Below are 16,996 nucleotides of genomic sequence, written 5' to 3'. Positions count from 1 at the left end.
TATAGTCAATTTAAAATTCTTCTACTTGTATTTAAAACCTGGGATCAGCTTATCTCACAAGTCTTCTTCTCCCATAGCTACACATTCAAACCTCAAAATTTTGGGTGCCCAGTTCATTTGCATGAATATTATACAAGATGGTATTTTCAATAGGGCACCAGGTACAGAATGTCTCCTTTTATAAAGAACTATTTAGACCAGGGGTATCAAACTGGGGGCCTGCGGGCCAGATGCATCACACACATGCCACACCCACCTGTTCCACAAAGGGGAAAAATATGGTGATATGTCACGTGATGGCAATCTGATGCCGCAAGTTTGACACCTGTTATCTAGACCCTTTGTCTAAATTTTCTGATTTTTTATTTTTTTTAGAAAAAGTTATACTGCATACTTTCTGTTAATTTATGTTTAGCATTACTTGATACTATAACAAAATATGTATGTGATCTGGGTTTCAGATAAATAACAGAAAAGATTGAGGCATTCTAAATCACTACTTACTGGATAATTCATTGGTATTAACAGAAACAATCAATAAAAGAACAGCTTATCCAAAGACCAAGAGAGACCCCTAGAAAAGATGTTGTGCATAGGACTGAAGAACCAAAGTATAAGGATTGGATTTTGTTCCTTTTGAATTCATTCCCCACCCCACCCATCCAAAAAACACCTTAATTATGGAATAAAACCAGCGGTGAAATTCAAATTTTTTTTACTACTGGTTCTGTGGGTATGGCTTGGTGGGCATGGCAGGGAAGGATATTGCAAAATCCCCGTTCCTACCCCACTCTGGGGTCAGCCAGAGGTGGTATTTGCCGGTTCTCCGAACTACTCAAGATTTCTGCTACCGGTTCTCCACAACCTGTCAGAACCTGCTGAATTTCACCTCTGAATGAAACTATTTTTATTAGGGACTCGTAAACATTTAAGGTTCAATTATACAAATTTGTATAAAATATGCTTTTTGAAAATGTCATTGAAGCTTTTGAATGCCCTCTTACTCAATGCATATACAACTCTACTTATAACAGCTCATTTAATCATTGTTCAAAGTTACAAAGGCACTGAAAAATGTGACTTATGGCTGTTTTTTACAGTTACGACTTTTGCAGCATTCCCAGTATTGTGTGATCAAAATTCAGATGCTTGGCAACTGGTTTATATTTATGATGATTGCTATGTGCCAAGGTCATGTGATCACTTTTTGCGACCTTCTCACAAGCAAAGTCAGTGAGGAAGCCAGATTCACTTAATAACCAAGTTACTAACTTATCAACTGCGGTGATAAGGTCTCAAAATGTGGCAAAACTCACTTAACAAATGTTTCATTTAACGACATAAATTTTGGGCTCAATTGTGAATGTATGACAAGGAATATCTGTATAAGATAAGTGGAAATAATGTTACTAACATTTCTGCCGTGCAAACATTTTGGTCTGCCCCACAATCTGGATAATCCTATGGATCAGAATAATTAAAACATTTTATATTCACCATTCTGTGAGATGCCACTATACTATTTGCATATTAAGCCAGTTTAAAAATTCCTATAGTCAGGCTATAGATGAAATATATGCATTTGTACAGGTATTTAGAATTTGTGAAAAATATGAACTTCTAATCAATTTAATATCCTTTTGGTAGTATGAACATTACTGTTATAAATCTGGATTTATTTCTGAAATCAGAAAAACACACAATCAGATTCAAGATGACTTGCTCATGGCTTATTGAAATTACCAGGTTTTCTTTGCTTGTTACACAAGCATCTTGTCTTAACTTAGAAACATTACTCGACTTCTCTAATTCCACATAGGAATGATGTAGATAATTTAGCATAGATTTTGCTGCTGTAGACCATGAAACATGTTCTAACATACTTACCTTTTGTGAGAAATGGTGAAGAAGTGGCTTCTTATTGCTGATCTTTAGAAGTTTTAAATCTTATGATTTGATGACAGCTGCATTTGTTTACTCAAGGGACATTTCTCACCATGTGCTTTTTATGGGGTGCATTAGTCAATTGTATGCACAATTATGGATTATGTGTAAATAATTATTCAGAATATGTAATTGTAAGGAATTGATGCCTACTTTAAAATAAAGTTATGAAACTTCAAGAAGCAACTCAAACAGGAGACCAAAAAGGTTTATTACTTACAATGACTGCATTAAGAAAAAACAAAAATGTTACAACAGAGTTAGCCCATTTGCACTGTGGAAGGTTTACGTTAAGACAGAATAAACTTGGGGATCTTGGCTCTCCTACTAATGTCCATACCTAGAAAAAAAAAGCATTTTCCTTTTAGGACAAAGCAGCAATTATGTCAGAATACAACCATTTTTCTAATCTACAAACAAGTTATTTAGCTTGATAATCTACGATGGGGTAAATTTATTTATTTATGTATAGAACTGCTTATCTAAAAAAAAATCCATTAAAAAAACTATAAAAATAAAATATCCTTCTCTCTGGCACCAGGCCAAACAGCATCGCAACAAAACTCCCATCCTAGCATGAGGGAAAACCTCATGGACTACCAGAAGGTTAAAAAGGTAAGGAGCACTCAGATCTCAGGTGGGAGACTATTCCAAAGGGCTGGGGCAGCCATGAAAGAGACATGCCTCTGAAGTCCCATCAGATGACAACATTTAAGGGAAGAGAACATGGAGTGCACCCACTCTAATAAAGTTGGATGAGTAGATATATATTCTCAGGGAGAAATGGTCCTGCAAATAACTTTTGCCTGTGCTACATACATAATCTGGTCAATACATGAATGAGAGACCAATGGGAAAAGCAGGAAGGTTAGCTAAATTGGTTTTAAAAAAAACATACTGGAAGAAAGTGTTAGTAAATCACCTCTGGTTGGTAAGAAAATTAAAAATATTTCAATGAAATCACCAGAAGTTGATCTTAATTTGAAAGAGTCCTGACTTGCAGAAAATCTGATATCTTAACAGAAATTTTGAATGCCAAAATCACAAAAGTTTGTTCTTAGTCATGTTTAAAAGGACAGTTCAGAGGTGGTTGAAAACATCTAGAGCAGCGATGGCGAACCTTTTTTGGCTCACATGCCATAAGTGGGGGGAGCACAGGGGAGGGGGGTTGTGTGTGGGCATGCCGCACCCATAATGCAATGTGTGACCTCCCTGGTGCGCATGCGCGCCCTACAGGCACGACCCCCATTTTTTGCATGCTTTTTTCGCCCTCCCCAGGCTCCAGAGGCTTTATAAGAGCCTGGGGAGGGTGAAAACAGCCTCCCCCGCCCCCCAGAAGCACTCCGGAGGCTTCAGGGACCTTCAGGAGGCTTCCCTGAAGCCTCTGGAGCAGTCAAAATGACCCTCCGAGCAAACCAGAAGTCACATCCGGTTTGCTCAGAGAGTTGTTTTGAGCGCTCCGAAGGCTCCAGGGACATTCAGGTGGTTTTCCTGAAGCCTGCGGAGCAGTCAAAACGACCCTCCGAGCAAACCGGAAGTCCGTTCCTGAACTTCCGGTTTGCCTGTAGGGCCGTTTTTTGCACTCCGGAGGCTTCAGGGAAGCTCATGAAGCCTCCGGATGGCCTCCAGGAGGGCGGGAGGGGGTTCGTCCTCCCCAGGCTCCTATGGGAGGGCGAAAAATGGCTTTAAAAAAGGGTGAACTCAGCTGGCCATCACCCGCATGCGCGCTGGCCAGCTGACAAGGCAGCGCCTCGCATGCCCTGACAAATGGCTCCGTGTGCCACCTGTGGCACACGTGCCATAGGTTCACCATCACTGATCTAGAGCAAACTAGGTTGCATTTTCCTGATTTAAGGGATAGCACCTGCAAATTAGGAAATCATACTAAATAACTCCTATATCAGTGTACTGCTTGTTAACTGCTGGTTTGCACAAGCTGGCAATTCTGCCATTTAAAAAAGAATGAAACATTACATCATTCGTATACCATATTTAACTTGATCTGAAATGTGTTGCATGCTTTACGTTACATGACACAGAATGTTGAAAATCTCTGTGAATCTTAAGCAATATTATTTCTTAGCTCTGAAATCCCATTATTGATGCTTTTGTTTAAGCTGCTGCAATCTTATTGATTCTTATATATTAATTAAGGTCAACCAAAATCTCTCCATGATATATTTTATTGCTTATTACAATAAAAAACTGATACATTGCCCATAAACTGTTATTAATGTAGTTGCAAATCTGCTCCATTCTTTAGTTGCAAATCTGTACCTATCAAACCAAGTTTACAAATATACTTTATACTGTTATTGGTATTTTAACAGACATCAGATTAACTACCTTTATTTCCAAAGACATTTAGTCCCGAATGGATAGTCCCCATTTTAAGGTCTACCCTTCCCAAGATCTACCCTTAAGTCAAACTTGTATGTAAGCAGGAACAATATAATTGTGTAAGTAATATTGAATAATGAACTTGAACCATTATGTATTTAACTTGAATCACTGTATATTTAACTCAAATTCTTAACTGTGGGTTATTTTAAAATCAGGGCATTCTTAATGTGGGGACTTGAACACAATCATTCTACTTATATAATGAAATATATGTGCAATCTTGAATATAAGTCTGCATACTATATACAAGTATATGCTATACTTTTATCAATAACACTTTTCTCTGCTGCCTAAAGGGATACCGTAATTCATATATGCTCATGTACTTTCCTTTAAGCAGATGTAGTAATGTTGTACTTGATCTACATCCCTTTAAAGCATATGGAAGTGCCAATTTCAGCTTGCCAAAACGCTAGCAATGTAAGCTCTACCTATAATCAAAGCACCTGGATGAAATTAGGCATATGCTATGGTTAACTGTATTTCCCTTATTTAGGCAAGTATATGATACTTACTTCTGAAACTCCCATTCTCGATTATCTAATGGGCATACCTGCCGAGTCTTAAGCCAGCGGGAAATGCAATGAAAATGGAAAGCGTGCTAAAAGAAAAGAAGGGAAAGTTATGATAACAGCATGCTGTAAACTGTTTTATTACTATTTTTATTTTGTAGAATTACTTCAGAGGATGATGAGATCAGCAGCATATTCAGGGTAAAATTATCATCAGAAATTGCAAGTATAGAGAAAGTCTCCAGCCTCTATGTTTTTAGCTTTCTATTAAAGCCTTTTAATTTTAATTGCTTTATATTATCTTTTTTACCTTTTTTATTATATTGTAAGTTGCACATAGTCGCTGCATCAATGAGATGGGCAGCATAAAAAATTAATTAATAAATAAAACAGTTTCAACCAAATACAATAGTGTAAACAAATTTCAGTTATGTTAGAAAGGAGAATGCTATTTAGGTTCACTGCATCCCCCCAAATTTGGAGGTTGGTTCTAAATATTTTGCTTCTAGTTTATTTATTACTGGAAATTATTAGTAATTCTTATTGCTACTGCAATAACAAATGTATTTAAATGGCATAAAGGTAGATTCCTTACATTACAAACACCCCATGCAACAGTGCATTCTTCCGAGGTAGCTGATGCTTGGTTAGCTTGGCATTCTATACCTGCAAGAACAAGAACAACATTAACGTTATGATTCATAACTACTTATTTGAGTAGATGAAACAACAACCTGTGATGACAAGTATATTCTCTGCTAAAAGTCGACTGGAGAAACGAGACAGCTATATTGTATGAGTAACAAAGAAGGCTCAATATGATGTAATAAACAATTTCTCCATTTTTTATTTTCATTACATCATAAGAAGCTATAGAAGCCAATAGACTGATCATAGCAACAACACCGGTTCTCATAATCATACTGACATGGACAAATTTGTCCATCAATGACTGGAATAAGTCTTAAAGCCAAATACAAAAAGAAAAAAGAAAAAAAGAGGGGTTGGGCATAAAAATATGCCTTCTACTAAAATATACTTTATGGATGTATAACTGATAGCTCTCCAAAGCCTGAGTGCTGCCCTAAAGACCTTCCAATACTGCATTTAAATAATAATTTGCAAGGTAACAGAAAAGGAAAATTCGTAAAAACACTGGCATAATTCTCTCTCCATCTACATTTAGCTAAAGTAACTTAAATGAATTTGATTTTTTTTAATTTAATGTGGTATACTTGCTACTGAAATCTCTTAACAGTTTACAATAAATTTAATATCAAGACATTAAAAACAGCTAAAATAGCACATAAAAAGAAAACAAATCAAGAGGAATAACAATAATGGTTCAGAATCCATATTTTTTCTTTGCAAATGGCAAAGGAAATGTACTATTAATTTGAATTTTGAATGGCTATTTACTCCAAATTTCAAAATTAAGAAAGGGTACTCAAGGCAAATTGGGATTATCAGTTTATTTTTGACAAATTCTGTTCACCAAAATAGTCAATAGGAAGTATTTGAACTGCTCAAGGCAGAAAACTAAGGATTGCATATGGGTTTTCAGAAGCAGAGTTCAATTTAACTACATTCTGAATCCATGATTCTGATGGACAATAAATGTGATTAAAAACAGACTACAACATTTATAATACAATAAATATGTTATAAACCACTGTGAATTTCATTTTACACACATAGCTTCAATTTCGTAGCCTTTATCAAACAACCATCAATTAGGGAACTAGTTAAGGTGAAAAAGAGAAAAAGACCTAGATTTCATTAGAAGCAACTTAATTCCAAATTAGTATATGATTTTTCTCAGCAATTATCGTAACTTTTAAAGCAATACAAACTTGCAGCATCTTGTAGCAATATTTTAGGGAGTTGAACATTTTGCAATCAAATTCTGGAGTCCAGTTATATAATAAACCATGTTATTCATACCATTTTCACTATCCAGTTGTATGTAGGTGTTTCAAAACAATGACATGGTAGATTATATCAAAAAGTTAAGATGGCTGCAATGTCCATACCCGGGGCTTCATGTATGCATGGGTATGTGTATAACCTTCAACTAACTATTTCCTAAAAACCATAACATCAGATTTTAGATACGTAACTATAATGCACCAGGATTTTTCTAACCTAAAAATGAAGAACCTTTTAATCTTTCCTTTCTTAAAATAAGTGGTCAGGGACCAGCAAAGATAGGATTTATCAGGTTTCCCTCTTTCTTTCTACAATGAACATATCCAAATGTACATTTGGAAAATGGTTGCAGAATGGTTTAATTTCATTTGTTATTTGGTTGAATATACTTAATATATAGATGGATGGCCATTTTAACACCAAAGGATAGATTTCAAACAAACATACACAGATATAGTTTTCACTGTGTATCTATATGAATACAGTTAGAAGCACAAAAATATCCTCACAATACTTCTTCATATGAATATAGTCAAAAGTGAAAATGAAGAGATGCTACATTTGTTAGATTTTAGAAGCTTATATTTTGGTTTGACAGAAATTAAACATTTTAAGAAAACATCAATGTATTTATAATTACTGATTGAATAAACCTTTTTATTTTTCTGTTCATAAGCAAACCAAATTGATACAATCTGTCAAACCCTTAAAATTATCTATCCTTCCATTTCCTCCCAAATTTCTGTCTTTCACCTAGAAAAACAGCTTGTTTTCTATTCTTATTTGAAAGTTCTCTTCCTAAATGTAAAAAGGATGGCTATATGGATATAGACAGTTTTGCATTAACATTTAACACCACTACTTTAAAAATGATGCAGCAGCCTACTGGCAGACAGTATGATGCATTTATGGTAGCTTAGTTGTAATATATTTGTGGTATCTTGCACTAATTCTAGTCTCTGAATTACTCTTTAAGGAAGATGTACAGAATATATAACAGTATTACAAATCTGAAATTAGCACAAATGTAACAGGTCTGTCCCTAAGGAAAACCTAGATAATATATCAGCCCAAAGAATGGTGTTGGACACCAAGATATGCTCCTTCAGTAAATCTACAAGCACTGTCAGATAAAGTATGTATTCCTGCAGTGAAAATAAAATATATGACCATTTAAAATAGATAAATGTCTGGACTGATGATACAATAACAAATCCTCAATGCAGCCAGCCATTCTTTCAGCTAGCTTTTTCATGTCTTATCTGCAACAATTGAAAACAGGTATTTGGGCATATTTTTTTCAAGAATGTTGTCAATATTCTGAAGCAGGGAAGGAAACATTGATCACAGAGAGATGGAAAACATACAGCAAGACATGCTTGAATAGAATCTGCAGAAAATTGCTATCTTGACAGAATTTAGGAAAATCATTATAGCAGATCTTCAGTATTTTCAGTAAATTAAGAAAAGGCTTTATGCCTCTTCACAAAGCTCTTCTAAACAGTTACGTAGTGCAATAGATTCAATGAAGTGATTTCCCCCAACTGCATACTCTAGCACAGGCATGTCAAATTGGGGGCTCACAGGCTGGATGTGTCACACATAGGCCATGCCCACCCCAGCTTCACGAAGGGAAAAAAACATTACAATGTCATGTGATGCCATGAGTTTGACATCCATGCTCTAACATATGACTAATTATCCTCATAATAAGGCCCACAACAGATACACTCCAGCTGTTGTTCAGCCTTGTTTCACTCCTTGGAGCTAAGCACAAAACTACACAACTATTTTTAGTGTCAGAAAACAGATTCAAAAGCAACTATGGCAATGGTTTAATTTGCCTCACCATTTCATAATGAGAGAAAACTTCAAAGGCATAAATTCTAGCTTGTCTCAAAGGTTTTCTCTTTAAAAGCCAAAAATCAGTTTATAGTCAGGACATTCATAATCTCCAGCCTACAAAGAAACTGCAATCCAGTGAGAGTTTGAAAGTTGGCAATCAAGATCCAGAACTATGAATACAACTCCGAGTGGGAGTGGGATGGGGAATCTAACACAAATGGTGGCAGGCAATTATTGCCCTACTTTCCATTTGAAGTTGTTTTTCATTATGTCACTGGACTTTTCTATTAGTCTTTGCACATCTGTAATTATAGGATTTGCACTACACAAACACGTATATTCTCTTTACCAGTACTCACAGAGATCCATAATATGATTTCTGCATATTGCACAGTTGTCAACAACGATGTCCCAAGCCCAGAGGGCAACTGCATTCCACTACAAAAAGAAGAGACATGTAAGTGCATACAAGTATGTACAAAAGAATCAATTTTGCTCATTTCCTCCTAGTCATCCTTGAGCCAATTCAGCGCTTTTATTGAATATGGTTTACTGAACAGCAATAGAATACACAGACCCAATCATATCTAGTTATAAACACTTTTTATTCAGTCCCAGTGATTTTTCCCAACCACTGTTATTATAGATGTATTCTATTGTTCTAATTAATAAAAATAAATCAAAAGCCTTATTCATTTCATATTAGCCACAGTGGCACAGTGGTTAGAGTGCAGTACTGCAGGCTACTTCTTCTGCCTGCAATTTGGCAGTTCAAATCTCACCAGGCTCAAGGTTGACTTAGCCTTCCATCCTTCTCAATAATCAGTGAATCATTAATGCTAAGCCAGTACCTTTTTCTCAACCTCACTTCATATGCTAACATTACTACAAACAGTAATATTTAATATTTTAATAATTTAATGCAGTTACATCTATTATTTTAATAGCAATTAAATTTGACTTTTTTCCTTTGATGAAACGTCCAATTAGAAAATAGATTATTTTGTAATTCAAAAATATGTACCAATTCAGAAAATCTGTTATTTCAAATAAATATAACTAAATGTTGCTGGAGTTGCTTTCAGTCTCTGCTGACAATGATTTATTTTTAAGCATTTCATTTTCCTTTATTATGAAAATTCAGAAAAAATTATTGATCCATGGAGATGGTCCTACATACACCTTTGTCTTTCTTAGCTCTCACTCTAGTTAGCCAACCACAATGACAGCTACAAGTATCTTTAGAAATCACCAGTACAGTCTCATACACACGTAACACTTTCTTATCTAGTGGACTAAGTTGTGGAACTATATCATAAGGACACATACTGATTGGAAATTAATACAGATAGTCCTCAACTTAAAGCCACAATTGAGCCCAAAATTTACGTTGCTGAGTGAGAAATTTGTTAATCAAGTTTTGTCCCATTTTTCTTGCCAGTTATGTGAATCACTGCAGTTGTTAAATTAGTCACACAGTTGTTAAGTGAATCTGGCTTCCCCATTGACTTTCCTTGTCAGAAGGTCGCAAAAGGGAATCACATGATCCCAGGACATTGCCACTGTCATAAATGTGAGACCGTTGCCAAGTATCCAAATGTAAATCACATGATCCTCGGAATACTACAATGATCATAAGTGTGAAAAATAAGTCACAAGTCTCTTTTCAGTGCTGTTGTAACTTCAAACGGTCATTAAGCAAACTTTTGTAAGTCAAGGACCACCTGTATGTTCATATTTACAAACACTGTCACAGGTAGATTAGGAAGACCAATTGGTATGACGTTAGGAGCCAGAAGAGCCAATTTCCTGATGTATCATTTAGCCAATATTTTCTTGGTCAGAGATCTTAACTGTCCCGTCGCCCCACCTCCCCTCCAAGCATCCCAAATCAAAGAACTACCGAGAGCTGGTAATCGAAATGCCGCCTTTAAAAACCCTAGTGAGTAGATAAGTCTACCGGTAAAGTTCTCCCTCACTTTCCTCTCACCTCTCTCTTTTTCCCATCGCCTTTCGCACGGAGCTGCGCAACACTCAAGTACTTGGCGGCTCACTCACACGCGTGACCGCCCCTTCCCAAACTCGGTCCAGAAGGATGCTGTCTAATCTAAGCACCTGCCCTTTCAAATATAATGAAGCAGAGCCCCCCAAAAAGAATCGACACCCTCTCTAGTCCGTTCGGATTCGTTACCATTACGGCTTCAAACCGTTTTCCCTTTTCTCACCTTCTTTACTTCGAAGCGCTTTTTACCGGCACCGCTGTTGGTCCCACTCGGAGTATCAACATCCATCGCGGCAGCCATTTTGGATGAGGAAATCCCTGCAGCGGTCTACCTTCAACTCGCATGCGCGCGATTTAAACAAAAGCCACGCGATGGTTTCCTTTTGGCTCCCCTCCCTTTCCCCCACTCCCCTTAATATTGTGTTCGGTGGCTGACACCCTCCCCTTCCTACAAGCAGGTGTGAACGAAAAGGGGGAGCCGGGGGGGGGGGCTGATCACGTGCCCCTTCGCTCTTAAAGGCGCTGGCCAAGGCGGGGCCCGTTACGCGCAGCCCTTGCGTAGTCTTCGTTGCCGCTCCTCGCCAGTTGCCCGACCCTGGCAGGGAGGGTGGAGGAGGGAGAAGAGGGGTAGAGCGTCGTAGACTCTCCTTTAAAGAGATACTCCCGAATTACTCAACGTCAGTTGATCAGCCGCAGAAAAGGCAGGGTTACCAAACCTGGTGGCCCTACCTTTTCTTTATTTCCTTGTTGCCAACTGGTGGTTGTCTGGATTTACGTGGCCCGAAATAAACACAACCCGGGAATAATTAAAGGCGAGGGTGGGTGGGATGGTAAAATAGAAGGTGCAGTAGCCCAAATTTTAAGTCACACCACTCGCAGCTTCAGAAGCAAGTGCTAAGGGTCGGCCCTACAAATTTCGAGCGAGTTGACCAGTTCCAACTGGTCCCTGCAAAATCCCCCCCATGTACTGGGCTAAGACCAGCCTGCGTCGGAAGCCTTTTCTTTAATGCCTGAATCTTCTACGTGCATCCTGGCTGCTCTGGCCCCGATGAGCAACTCTTGATTTAACCAGGGTTTGCAAAATGATTTTTTTTTCGTTTTGAAAACATTGCTCGCGGCACTTCGCCGCCGTCTCCCTCGACGCTTTGTTTAGTCCTGCAATAGATTTTTTTTTTTGCACGGATGTCGTGTTGCCAGATCTGGTTACAGTCGATCGCGTGCAAAATGCACTTGCAGCCCCAGCCAGCGAAATTGTGTTGCCTTGCTCGAAAAGCCCCATTAATTTGAACAGTACTTCTAACGGGCGAGATATTAGGACGACAATCAATATGTAGCCGTCCATCTTCTCAGCGTGTTAACTCGCAAATAAGTCTAACTGAACTATGTGCTTGTGCTCTGCGTCATATCGTCCCTGTAGAGATGGCATCTTGGCATATCCATAAAAGCTTGTTTGTTCTCTCGGTTTTTGACTTTGATGTGACAGTTTGAGGTTGTGGCGGATTCTGATTTCCAAGCAAACGAAATAAAACAAGGGACCCCCCAAAGGAGGGGGCTTAAATTCATATCAGTCATTAATAAACCAAATATTAAAATCCTATACTCATCATTAAAATGCCACTTCGAATATTATACTCAGTTGCTTCTCCCTTTTATCAACAGCCTGCATGGCTGACTTCATACCCAAGATAATGCCTCCTAAATTGTTAAGGTGTATAGAGAGGCCTGTTTCAAATGCAAAAAGACTGAACTGTAGCTTTTACATAATATCAAAAACTTCATCAGCATTTAAAACAAAATCTTGCCTTTTCCTTGACATTTACTTCCTTTTCCTTTAAAAAGCAAGTAAACTGAGGAAACTCAAAATGTTTTTTTGTTTTACCAACTTCCACATACCCTGAATCATTAATACCCACCTAGCACCTACCCTGAACCTATGCAAAAGTATTTCTTGAAAATTAGTTTTTCATATACTCACTCTTTCCTCTTAAGTAGCTGCTTCTTTGGTTTAACATCTACATACTTTAAATATATATTTAATAAATAAAATAGATTTGCATTAAGTAGATGGGCAGCTTTTCCTGTAAAATTAAACTTACTGTAGTGCAATACTCTTGTACAAACATGAGCTTCTACCAAGAATATATTTCAGCAGCATCCACAACATTTTTCAGTGCCTAAGGTAATTGTCTTGTGAGACCTTAATCTGAAAGATGGACTATAAATTGTAGATTAAATCAAGCAGCTCAAACTCCTATTCCAGATTAGTAAACACACACACAATTTTAGCTTTCTCAACTCAATTAGCTAAAACTTTTGAGGAGGGAGAGTGGAAGCCAGCAAAAAAAAAGTTACCCAAAATTGGCATGCAATCCTTTATAAGCCTTACTGTGAATAATCACTAAATAGGTATGTTGAAGTAAACATGCACAGAAATGTTACCTGGCCTGTTGTATACTAACATATCAATTAGTATAGAACAAAAATTAGTAACCTGCAGCTCTAAGGCTTTATATGGCTCATGGCCTAATTCTAATAGTCCTCTATAAGAGGTCAATTTGAATCTAATGATGAAAGTGTTCTTCCTCTAAAGTTTGAAAGTTTGAACAGAGAAAAATATGTCAGATGAGTAAATAGTATCAGAAAGAAATAAAAACTGTCAAAGAGAAGGGGGTTTCTATCCACTTCTGCTGCTGTCTTACTGTGGCCCTATTTTTTTTTTAAAAAAAGATGCCTATGGCTAATAAAGTGTGAAATGAATTCAAGAAAATAACCATGCAGTAATCACTTCAGATTTCAGAAGTGTCATATTATTGTAGAATGTAGTTACTTATCAAGGGTTTTTTTTAGACTTTAAAGCTGTATCAAGAAATAATAATTGAAGTAACACTGTTTTAGATCCATGAAAATGTGTATTAAATAGAAAATAAAAGGACTCTTAAGCAGTTCATTCTTTTCTGCTTTTAAAACAATGGGAATGCCATGGAAATGGCCCAAAAAAGAAGACAAAGCTCCTTGAAAGAAGTTTGATGGGCTCCTTTCTTTGTTGCCTGGAAAATACTTTTTTCAACACAAGAGTATCCTTAAGCTTCTGATCAGAGCTTTGTACAAACTGTTCAATAAAGTTAAATAGTTTAACTTATCAGCAGTATAGATTATGTGGTTCTCCAGCATATCAGAAACTTCGTTAATTTTTTTGCAAAATGCTAAAAACGGAAAAGGTTTTCCAGTCCTTCACTTTGAAATTATTTTATTATAACTGGGTAAAATCTTCATATATCTCAAAGGAATTGGCTTTTGATAAAAGGTTTCTATTATATTAGCCCCATATTTTTTTCTCAAAACCCAAATGTTCTATGGCAGGGGTGTCAAACTCAAGGCCCGTGGGCCGGATTCATCCCGCAGATGCTTAGATCTGGCCCACAGGGCACCCTGGAAACAGCTTGGGGGGGGGGGCTGCGTGTGGAACTCCGGGCTCCATTTTCACTGGTAGAGGGCTGCAGGAAGCTGTCCAGGCTGAAAACAGGGCCTGCAGGGGACATGGGCAGCTCTGCCGCGCTGTTTTCACTGGCAAGCAAAACAAACTAAAAGCAGAAATGTTTCCTCTTTTGCATTTGAGCATCCAAGAAGGGACAGAAAAGGAGAAAGGGAAAGAGGAGAGATAAAGAAAAAGATGGGAAAAGAACAAGGAAGGAAAAAAAGAAAAAGGAAGGAAGTCCTGCCTTAGCACTCGGTCACCAGCAGACGGTAAGCTCCTCTGGAGGACAAGGGTTTGGCATTTTCCCTGGTCTCTCCTTCATCCACTGGAGACAATGGATCCCCCCAGCCTGCCCAGGCCACCACAGATGCCGACACAAGTGATGTTGTGCGCCCACCTGGCCCCCTGAGGTCAAACAACCCTGATGTGGCCCTCAATGAATGTTCTATGGGGATAAAATACCAACCACCTTCCAGCTGATTTAGGAAAAAACTATTACAAAAAGGATGCAACAAAAGTAATCTGATGACTACTATAGAGTACTAATCATGTTAGTTATTAAAAAGATGCAATTGTCCTTTCCCTCCCTATTCATTGACATCCATAATTAAAAATGGATTGAAGGGAAATCTGCATGTCAAGATTTCATAACAGAAATAACATGAACTGCCTCTACTTATGAAAGCGAACCTTTTTCAAAAGGTGAATGCTTTAAGCCCATACTTTCTTAAAACTATCCAATATTTTATCTACCGTATTTTTTCGGAGTATAAGATGCACCGGAGTATAAGAAGCACCAAGGTTTTGAAGAGGCAAATTAAAAAAAAATGTAGGTAGGTAGATAGAGGGAGAGAGAAATACAGTAAGTAGGTAGGTAGAGAGAGAGTAGGTAGGTAGGTAGAGGGAGAGAGAGAGAGTAGGTAGGTAGGTAGGTAGAGAGAGAGCAATACAGTAGGTAGGGAGGGATAGAGTATGAGTAGATAGGTAGGTAGATAGAGGGAAAGAAATACAGTAGGTAGGTAAATGAAGAGAGAGAAATACAGTAGGTAGATAGGGAGAGAGAGAGAGTAGGTAGGTAGATGTTTCCAGGTATATTTATCCATGTGCTGGAGAAGGAAATCACTGACAACCTGCAGCACCTAAGTTTTTGTTTCTGCTGGCACAGCATTTGATCAATGTAATTCTCACCAACCACTCTAACTAAAGAGCTTTCCGAAAGAGGGGGGGGGGTTTGCACTCTGCAAACCTCCCCAAAACGGCCTGTTTTTTGTGAAAATGGGCTCATTTTTCACAAAAACGGGCCTGTTTTTTTTCAAATAAAAGGCATGAATAGCCCGGGGGGGGGGGGGGCTTGCAGAGTGTTCCGGAGGGGGCGCAAAAAGAGCAAAAAACAGCTCATTTTTCGTGAAAACGGGCCCGTTTTTCATCAAAAAAATAGCTTGCATAGCCTTATGGAGGCTTATAGAGTGCTGCTGGGGGCTGGGGGGGGGGCAAAAACAGCCCATTTTTCCTCATTTCTCCCCTCCCCAGCCCCCAAGATTTCTCTGAAAGCCTCCATAAGGCTAGGCACGGACATTTTGGTGAAGGGACGGGGCTTTGGGAGGCAAAACAAATGCTGTATTCAATGTATAAGACACACCCAGATTTTCAGCCTCTTTTTTGAGGAAAAAAAAGTGTGTTTTATACTCCAAAAAATACGGTATATACAGGTAGTTCTTGACCTATGATTCCACTTGTGACTGTAGTTTTGATTCCTAAGCTATGCAGTAGTTAAAATGAGTTATCATGTGACTGAAGTTGATTTTACAATCGTTTTTACTTTGGTCATTAAGCCCATCACTGTAGTTCTTATGTGAATCATGTGGTTGTTAAGTGAATCATGCGGCCACTCAGCAAATCCTGATTCCCCAACTGATTTTGCGTGTTAGAAGCTGGCTGGGAAGGTCGTAAATTGCAATCACGTGACCACAAGATGTTGCAGCTATTGTAAATGCAAGCCAGTTGTCAATCATCTTAATTGCAATTGTGACTGTAGGTGAGGTGCAACAGTCGTAACTTTGAGGATGGATCAAGTTTGTGGGTGTGTAGCTAATGAGTAGGCTAGCTTGGTCAATCAACCAACAGTGAGACACTGGTGAAGCGGGCACAGCAGCACCTGCGTTGCATGAGAAAAATACATCTTCCTTCTCTTGTCCTTGCCACTTTCTATAGAAGGACAATCAAGAGCATCCTATCATATTGCATTATAATCTTGTTTGGAAGCATTACGGCTTTGGACAGAAGGCAGTGCAGAGTGGTGAGAATGACAGAAAAGGTTATTGGTAGTTCTTCTATTTCTTTCTTCTATTCACGGCATAGCATATAAGCAATGCTTGAACAGGGTCCGCAGTATTGCCTGGGATGCTACGCATCCTCTTCATGACCTCTTTTCCTTGCTACCTTCTGGAAGGAGGCTTCATGGTATCTGAAGCAGAACATCTAGATACAGTCAGTGTTTTGTTCCATGTAGCATTAACCTTTGTGAACTCTCAAGTTTCCTTTCTGCTATGGATTCAAAATGGACAGTGATTTATATACGTACGTATAGGTAGGTGTGTGTGTATGTATGTGTATATACATATGTGTGTGTGTGTGTGTATGTAAGTATGTATATAGCATTATGTATATGTGTGTTATGTGTATAGGTAGATATATATTTTCTTTTTGAGAGCAGGCAACAGAACTTCATTTTTAATGTGGGTCAATATGCTCACAGTAAAAATGACAATAAAGATTATCTTATCTGTCTTAAGTCATTTTTTCCAAGGTCATCATAACTTTGATAAACAGTCATAATCAAAGGCTATTTGTACTACTAAAACTCTTGTGACTGTTTGTAACTTTCAA

General features: G+C 38.0%; 1 protein-coding gene across 1 annotated transcript; it reads right to left on the bottom strand.

Annotated features, from left to right (window-relative positions):
- Positions 1 to 2,134: 2,134 nt before the first annotated feature.
- On the bottom strand, positions 2,135 to 11,033 carry RBX1 (ring-box 1). The gene is made up of 5 exons (XM_014052081.2): positions 10,859 to 11,033; positions 8,993 to 9,071; positions 5,455 to 5,525; positions 4,863 to 4,948; positions 2,135 to 2,284 (listed from the first exon to the last, which is right to left on the bottom strand). Exons 1-5 carry the CDS (start codon positions 10,934 to 10,936, stop codon positions 2,272 to 2,274), a joined length of 327 nt encoding a protein of 108 aa, XP_013907556.1. The 5' UTR covers positions 10,937 to 11,033; the 3' UTR covers positions 2,135 to 2,271.
- Positions 11,034 to 16,996: the final 5,963 nt, after the last annotated feature.

The sequence above is a fragment of the Thamnophis sirtalis genome, unplaced genomic scaffold (genome assembly GCF_051295495.1).
Source record: "Thamnophis sirtalis isolate CommonGarterSnake01/CBP01778 unplaced genomic scaffold, rThaSir2_p1.2 scaffold_9, whole genome shotgun sequence".
NCBI lineage: Eukaryota > Metazoa > Chordata > Lepidosauria > Squamata > Natricidae > Thamnophis > Thamnophis sirtalis.
This window is presented reverse-complemented; position numbering and strand designations above follow the sequence as displayed.

Excerpts from the sequence above, each read along its gene's own strand:
- RBX1 (XM_014052081.2), bottom strand. The coding sequence starts at position 10,936 with ATGGCTGCCGCGATGGATGTTGATACTCCGAGTGGGACCAACAGCGGT. Across the intron at positions 9,072-10,858 it reads AGCGCTTCGAAGTAAAGAAG|TGGAATGCAGTTGCCCTCTG; the intron begins GTGAGAAAAGGG and ends TTCTTTTTGTAG. Across the intron at positions 5,526-8,992 it reads AAATCATATTATGGATCTCT|GTATAGAATGCCAAGCTAAC; the intron begins GTGAGTACTGGT and ends TTGTTCTTGCAG.